The sequence below is a fragment of the Ictalurus punctatus genome, chromosome 18 (genome assembly GCF_001660625.3).
Source record: "Ictalurus punctatus breed USDA103 chromosome 18, Coco_2.0, whole genome shotgun sequence".
In the NCBI taxonomy this organism is placed as follows: Eukaryota; Metazoa; Chordata; class Actinopteri; order Siluriformes; family Ictaluridae; genus Ictalurus; species Ictalurus punctatus.
This window is the reverse complement of record NC_030433.2, coordinates 22414120-22422445: the sequence shown is the minus strand read 5'-3', so window position 1 is coordinate 22422445 and position 8326 is coordinate 22414120. Positions and strand designations below refer to the sequence as shown.

Sequence of the window (8326 nt, the reverse complement as noted above, 5' to 3'; positions counted from 1 at the left end):
ACACCTGCTCATTGATGCAGTTATACAATCAGCCAATCATGTTGCAGCAGTGCATGAATTCATGCAGATACAGGTCAAGAGCTCAAACATCATGCTTTCTGTTTTTCACAGCATCTTATGTAAACTCTAGAGATCAGGAGATCAGCAGGTTCTGAAATAATCAAATCGGCCCATCTGATACCAACATCCATGTCACGGTTAAAGACACAGAGATCTTCACACTTCACACTTCTCCCCCATTCTGATGTAGACATATATGTGTGTGTGTGTGTATATATATATATAAATATATATATATATATATATATATATATATATATATATATATATATATATATATATATATACACACACACATATATATATATATATATTCATACATATACATGTATGCATATATATATATATATATATATATATATATATATATATATATATATATATATATATATATAAAAGATTTATTTAATATATGAACAAATTCACTACATATTCATTATATATAGTATATATTAAAGAGTCCTTATCAGTTCGTGCTTTTTAAATTGATAAACTTGTTTGTCGGTTTCATTAAAGATTAGCTTTATTTATTTATTTATTTTTAATAATTAGCGTTAGCGGTGGTGTTTTTTTTTTCCCACAATCCTCCATTCCCGGAAGTGCGCGCTGAGCTTTTATTGAACCAGACGCTGCTGAGCTTTTATTGAGCGTCGCTACAGCAGGACTCCTGCCAGGTAACTAACACCGCTCTTTATTATTTAACGTGAATTTAAAAACAAAAACAAACTCTGTGCTAATCACGTGCTTGTGTATACGATTATATGTGTTTAGCTAGCTAGCTAGCTGCTCAGCTTTGGGTGGACGAGTTGAGTTTAGCGGACTGGTTAGCATCAGCTTAGCTGCCCGTGAACGATGAGGCTGAATCCCAAATGGCTTCCTAGTTTCTCTTTAAAGTGCACTGTATCAGGTAAGAAACAGCACGTGCGCCCTATGCAGTGCACTCCCTTAGTGTGGAGGCAGTTTGGGATTTAACCCGGAAACTGAACGCAGGCCCCTTTTTGCGCTCGAGCGGTATCACCAAAAGAGCTATTGTCACATTATACTTAATTTTTGTTTGTTTGTTTGTTTTATCCTGTTAAAACTGTCCAAATGTGCAAACCCGAATGATGTATGGAGAGTAAAGATGTCTATCTAGTAACGCACTTAAACTAGCTGGGTTTGTTTTGGGTTTAGAAACCTCAGGAGCTTGTTTGGTCTCCACCACGCTTCTTCTGGACTTTTTGGTACTACATTGGTGTTTGTTTGTTTGTTTGTTTGTTTGTGTTTTTGTTTACCCAGTCTGACTGACCATCTTATCTAATTCCAGTGCTCTTGATTACAGAGTTCCCTCCTATTACCTGCTGCCTGCTTGCCACCTCCTGTGCTTTGGTCTTCGTCCTGAACCAAGATGCCAGCTGCACTTGCAGACACCAGTCAGATCATCTGCGAGGTCTGGGCCAGCAACGTGGACGAGGAGATGAGGAAAATCCGCCAGATCGTTCAGAATTACAACTACATCGCTATGGTGGGTATATTTGTTTTGTCTTCTGAGGCGCAACGAGACCGCGTGCGGTATCGTACCGCCCGATACGAAGCTCGCGATTTAATACGTCCGTTAAATCGAGCGTTCGTGGAAGGCCGTCCGTCGTTTTTTGCCGGAAACAAACGTTCGATCTAGGTGAACGCTGTATCGGAAGAAAGGTACGCCCATCGTACGCAGGTTAATACAGTAAACAATCGTTCGATCGGCAAATTTAAATAAATAAACGCAATAAAACGTGAACGCTGGACTCGGACGGAATTTTAAAAGCCAAATCTGTAAGCGCGCCGGATAACGATTTCCTTTAACGCGAACTCTTACGCCGGTGCTGTCATACCGAGTATTATAATTGATTGTGAGAGCGACGTCGCTTTTATACGACGGCTCTTATCTATCCACGCAAAATATTAATTAATATCTCGTAAGTGACGTTTCGGACGCGATACCGCCAGACGTTTCGTTTATTTTCCCGCCGCTAGTGAAATAGATCCTGAAGAAGCTCTGCTCGTTTTACGGAACGTCGATTTTGTACGTTCCCGTTAAAGGTGCTTCCGGTAAAATCGGCGTCCATTTTTTTTTTCCCCCCATCTTGTCATCGTTCATATTTTACGGCAAAAGACGTCCCTGAAAAAAGTGCCGTTCGGCGTGTCCGCCGTCGCTGTCTCTACCGTAGAAACCTTTCCGGACTAGGAAGTGGTATCTTGCTTGGCGGACACGGAGGAGCGGAGCGATACACACGCGGTGAAACGTCCCGGCGCGGTTATATTACATATAAACACTCTCGGAACGCCGCTCGACCGATCGGATTAGTGAACTGTCGTGTAATGAACGTTTTAGTCATCGATTTCCCTTTTCGTTAACTCTGGAGTAACACAGATGGAACTATGGGAATTATGTCGTGATAAAAAAAAAACCCCAAATAAATCAAAATAATTTTGTGTTTTAGCATCTTCAAAGTCGACGCCCTTTTTGCCGAGAATTCCCAGAAACGTATTCTTGGCGTTTTCTCACCCGATTTCTTGAGGAATTTCCCTGAGGTGATTTTTTTTTAAACAGTATTAAAGGAGTTCCCGCCTGCGCCGGACTCTTATCGGCTGCTTTTCGGAATATTCCGCTCCGAGTCGCCCGTTTATTAAAAAAAAAAAAAATAAATAAAAAAAATATTATAATATATATATATATATATATTTTTGTAGATAAAATGTTAGTTTTCTAATGAAAGAAACTAATACGTCGGTACGGTTATATTTCAAAGATTCCAAACATTTAATCACACACCTTCAGATCAAAAGGGTTTTAAAGCTCATGAGAAACGTTTAGTCGAGTGTCCCCCAACTTCTGATAGGACACGGAGTTCCCCGGCGTGGTGGTTCGACCCATCGGAGAATTTCGCAGCACTGTCGATTATCAGTATCAGCTCCTGCGCTGCAACGTGGACCTGCTGAAGATTATTCAGCTCGGCCTGACTTTCATGAACGAAGACGGCGACTATCCACCCGGGACCACCACCTGGCAGTTCAACTTCAAGTTCAATTTAACGTAGGTTCTTGCGATTAAGTTATGATCAGGTGATGGACAGTGTACTGAGGCACATTTATTATTATTATTATCAATATTATTGCAGAACACAATATTCCAACATCTCAAGTCATCTTTAGTCGTGTAATGACTGTCTACCGAAGTTTCTTTCTCTGTCCCCCATCCCCCCCCTTCCTTTTCCAGAGAGGACATGTACTCCCAGGACTCCATAGACCTTCTGCAGAACTCGGGCCTTCAGTTCAAGAAGCACGAGGAAGAAGGGATCGATACTCTGTACTTCGCCGAGCTCCTCATGACCTCGGGTTTGGTGCTGTGTGAAAACGTGCGGTGGCTCTCCTTTCATAGGTAACGAAAACGAAAAAAACAAATCTTTCAAATCAAAGACGTTGAGGTCCAGGGGGTGGATCTGGTGCTGGATCTGATCCAACTCCTCCTCCTCCTCTAAGCTTAACCCCTAACTCCTAACCCCCTGAAACACACTCCACTCCTCGGACTTTTGGCTCCACACAAAAAAGGTAGGAGGAGCTGGATCAGGTCCGACTCCACCCATCCCCCCCCCGTTCTGCGGCAAATCTTCATTCTACGTTATCTAGTTTTTGAGAACGGTTCACTAATATCTTCTGGCGTGTTCCGGGCAGTGGATACGACTTCGGCTACCTGGTGAAGCTCCTCACGGACGCTCGGCTCCCGGAAGAGGAGCACGAGTTCTTTCAGATCCTGAACCTCTTCTTTCCTGCCATCTACGATGTGAAATATCTCATGAAGAGCTGCAAAAACCTGAAGGTAAACAGAACCAAAAAAAAATAGGTTCTTCTGTAAATTTCTTCCAGAACACTGTCTGGAAATACGTGCTTCATGATACCTTTATAAGGAGGGAAAAGTTTATATAAACACTTTATTATTACTCGCTGTACATAATATACCTTTCAATAAGTGTAGTAGATTTCTGAACCTGGATCAGTCCACCCGCTCGTCTAAATTACATCTGGTATCAATTTAGTCCGTATTTCACGGCGAGCAACGCGGTGACGTCTGTGTTTACTCTCTGTACATTGTGTGTTTTGTCTTTTTGTCCAATAAACGCTTTTATTACGTTAACCCTGAATATTCAGTAGTTCTTCTGCAAGAACGTACGGTGCATTAAGAGTGCGCGATTTGTATTTGTAGAAATTGTTTTCTAGCTAAAGGTTTAGTACCTTAGACACGTTTGACACGAGGAAACTGCACAATATCCGGAGGAGCTCGCGATCTTTCAAAATCATTTCCCACAGATTCGGGCCGAGACGCGTCACATGACGTCATCACGACGCGCGTACGGCCAAAACCGTCTCCGGTTCACGTGCGTCGAACACGGATACGGCTAGAACGTCTCGTTTACCGGCAGACATCGCCGCGAAAGGACGAACATTTCTCGGTCGAACATAGGATATGTGCATGGTTGAACAAACCAACAAACATCACTGCGAAAGAACAATTCCGTGCGAATGCGATTTCGCCGATTCGAGTAGTTTTCCGCGAGGAGAAAAAAAAAACGCAAAAATCTCCAATGTTCCATCAATATAAATAAATAAATAAATAAATAAATAAATAAAAAAAAAGCCGCAGCAAAGTCCAGCGTTTTTGTTGCAGTGATCACCAAAAAAAATCAAATCAAATCCTGCGAAATCCCGTACGGACTGAATAATACCGGCGAGCTGAAATAACGTCCGACGAGTAAAAGGAAAGGCCTGGGGTTGCATGTGGATCTAACCTCTGATCTAACAGAATAACTGTTTAATAAATAGGTTTTATATAAAAGCCTCTGCTGTAGGAACGTCACTTCGTTACAACGAAAGCTTTCGTACGAAACCGTTGTAGCTTCTAGCGCTAGCTAACGAAAAGCTCATCCTCCGGGATCGGTTCCGTCAAATGAAGCCGTTCAATTGGAGTCGGATCGTTTTATCATAGTCGTAAAGTTAACACGCGCGTTTATCCTCCGTCAGGATCTGTTTCTGCCGTCGGTCTCAGCAGAGCAGAGGGTTAAGGTGATCTCATCTTCTATTTCAGTCCTGTCTAAGGAAAAATACACTTCACGAAAAGGCTGTAACATACAGAGTGAAATAACGAACATCTCGGCCCATTTACATCTTCGGTATCGTTTACTGTAACTAGATAAAAGGTTCTGAAGAGAGACGCGGCGTGCTCGCTTTCTGTCACGATAAAAAGATCATTACGGTGATTTTGTTTAAAAAATAAAATAGTCATTGTACGCCTGACTTAACTATTATTAAATAAGAAAATAGTTAAAAGGCTGTGTGTGTGTGTGTGTGTGTGTGTGTGTGTGTGTGTGTGTGTTTTAGGGTGGACTTCAGGAAGTCGCAGACCAGCTGGAGCTGAAAAGGATCGGGAGACAGCATCAGGCCGGCTCGGACTCGCTGCTGACCGGAATGGCCTTCTTCAGGATGAAAGAGGTGGCGCATAAATTAATGGATAAAAAAAAAAAAATTCCATTTTTATATTATTGCTTTTTTTAATTACATTTTTTTAATTCATTCATTTTATCCTTTTGATTTGTAAAATTTAGGAATAAAAAAAGTAAATAAATAATAATGAAAAAAAAAAACCCTATATAAAATTTATGTATATTTATTTATTTATTTATTATTATTCATGAATTTTACAAATTAAAGGGTTCATTTAATGAATAAATAAGCAATAAAATATACAATTCAGACCGGTGATTAAAAATGAAATGAAGATATTTCAAATGAATATTAAAACATTTTATTTATCCAAGTTAGTTTTTAATTACCGGTCTCACTTGCATATTTCATTTATTTATTTATTTACTTACTTACTTACTTACTTTCAATGTTTAAGTCTTTCATTCTATCCCTTGATTTGTAAAATGAACGCTTTTGAATGTATTGATCGATTTGAGGGATGCTCTAACGGTTCCATCTCGTCCGCAGTTATTTTTCGAAGACAACATCGACGACGCCAAGTACTGCGGGCGGCTCTACGGCCTGGGCTCGGGTTCTTCTCAGACTCAGAACGGCATCTCCAACTCGTCGCAAGATGAAGCCAACAACAAGCACTGACCTCCGACGCCACCACGCACTTGTTTTTAAATCCCTCGGAGCAGAGAAGAGCAGATACTGGGTTTATTATTATTTTTTCTCCCTCCATCCCTCAACCACATCAGGACGGTGGAGAAAAACGAGCAGTTCCGCTCTTACACCCGGTCCTTTCACCCAAACAAACAGAAACGTCCCGTTACAGCTCTCCCGCGTAGCGGCCGTCTCCCGGCGCGTCATTCCTCCCGGACATTTTATTCGTTTGTTTTACAGCATTAAACAACTGAAACAAATCTCTCTATATTTTTTAAGCACAGGACTAGCACCTCGTATCTCACAGCTAACAAGATCCACAGCATTTTTAATATGCTCCACCAGCAGTTTGGCACAATCTCGTTTCGGATTGCTTTTCTTAAATAAAAAAAAAAAAAAAACGAAAAAAAAACGAGGCTTGAAGAGATCCGGTGTCGTACCTACAGGCAACGAGGAAACATCTGTTCAGTGCTGTGATATTTTAAATTATGCTGCGAAGTATTGTGTATTAAAATGTCAAACTTTCAAAGGAGCCAATCTTTTAGCATTTTTCCTATGAAAGAGAAAGAAGAAGAAGAAAAAAAAAGTGTTTTAAATCCGGACATCTTTGTTATGGAGTAAGGTGCAGGGATACACTGGTTCTGTGCAGAAACGTCTTTTAATTTGTCCACCATGAAATAGATTGTTTGTGGTACGTGTTGTTTTTATTCCATCCGATGTTTCAAACTCTTGTATATTAAAATGTTTTCTATCAAAATATGTTACTTTTTCTTTTTTTCTATAAAAAAAACCAAACAAAAACAACTAAACGAAACGTCTATTGCAAAGCGGCAACACCAGTCCGAGTTAAAAGAAGCTGACGTCTGGGATTATGTGAGTGATGTTGTGTGATTATTAAAAGAAAATATTGAGTCATTTTATATTGTACTTTTAATTTTGCACATTTTGTTTTTTTTCATTATTGTAAACATGATGTATGAGAGTATCTGAGCCTTCATGTGAAAAACCTGTCAGCAATTTAGGGTGAGGAAAGACTAAAAAATAATTAAATCTTTAAAAAAAAAAAAAAAAAAAAAAAGGATGGAAATCTGAAGTAAACTGAACACTAAAATCTAATAAATCAAAATAAAATGTTTTTTTAAAAAAATGTTAAAAAAAACAGCTAAATCTAAAACCCAGACTAAATCAAAGTGCTGTTAAAAAATGAAGGAAAAAAAATTCGAATTAAATAAAAAAAATGTATTAAATAAAAAAATAAAAATCATGCTAAACCAAAAAAAAAAAAAAAAAAATCTAAACTAAATCTAAAAATAATCAGAAATAAACCTAAAACCCAGACTAAATCACAATTTTGATAAAGAAAAAACAATCTTAAAAAATTAGAATGACCTTTTTTTTATATATATCAAAGCTAAATCTACTAAAAATTTTTTAAAGTAAAAATAATTAAAAACTTCACCTTGTCATAACGCTTTGCTAAACGCAGACCGATTTGATCAGACGCTGTTGATTAATTTTCTCTAACCTCTGCTACGAGATTATACTAATACGTTATTGCTTCTATAGCGACGCCGCGTTCACAGGGACCCGGACAGCGCTGTTTGACGTGTAAATAATGTGTGTGTTCTTCTAGCAGACGTTTTGAACATCATCTGAGGAAGAACGCTGACACACCAGGGTTGGACACCATAAATAAAATTCGCTATCCATCCATCCATTGTGCAGTAGATCGCGTTACCACCTCACAGCGCCATGATCTGAGCTCAGGGTCCCGTCTGTCTGTCCGTCTGGCGTTCCGGATGTTCTCACCGCGTCCACACGGGTTCCTTTGGGTTCTCCGGTTTTCTCCTACTGTCCAAAAGACATGCAAGTAGGCGTACTGACTGCTCTAAATCGTCTTATCCGGTGTTCTGGTTAACGAGGACGCACGAACAAGACTGCAGATGAGATTGAAGAACCCCCGAGGTAGACCGACTGGAAACTTAGACGAACATCACTCAAACCCCAAATCCAGTTAGCGTGGTCGCTGCCAAAGCGTCTGATCGAATCCTGCTCACCGTACGTCGCTCTTTCCCCACACGGATTTTCCCTTCGGGCTCAATACGATGCATCCATCTGC

The 8326-nt window shown here is 39.9% G+C and overlaps 1 protein-coding gene across 4 annotated transcripts; it reads left to right on the top strand.

Annotated features, from left to right (window-relative positions):
- Window positions 1–638: 638 nt before the first annotated feature.
- Window positions 639–6964, top strand: cnot8 (CCR4-NOT transcription complex, subunit 8). 4 transcript variants are annotated; one of them, XM_017491795.3, is made up of 7 exons: window positions 639–734; window positions 1367–1564; window positions 2925–3118; window positions 3302–3463; window positions 3757–3901; window positions 5458–5568; window positions 6070–6964. In XM_017491795.3, exons 2-7 carry the CDS (start codon window positions 1448–1450, stop codon window positions 6196–6198), a joined length of 858 nt encoding a protein of 285 aa, XP_017347284.1. In that variant the 5' UTR covers window positions 639–734; window positions 1367–1447; the 3' UTR covers window positions 6199–6964.
- Window positions 6965–8326: the final 1362 nt, after the last annotated feature.

What these genes read in the sequence shown, in the direction of transcription:
- cnot8 (XM_017491795.3), top strand. Translation starts at nt 1,448, where the DNA reads ATGCCAGCTGCACTTGCAGACACCAGTCAGATCATCTGCGAGGTCTGG. An exon ending in ATTACAACTACATCGCTATG is followed by an intron (nt 1,565 to 2,924) that starts GTGGGTATATTT and finishes AACTTCTGATAG; the next exon opens with GACACGGAGTTCCCCGGCGT. An exon ending in CGGTGGCTCTCCTTTCATAG is followed by an intron (nt 3,464 to 3,756) that starts GTAACGAAAACG and finishes TGTTCCGGGCAG; the next exon opens with TGGATACGACTTCGGCTACC.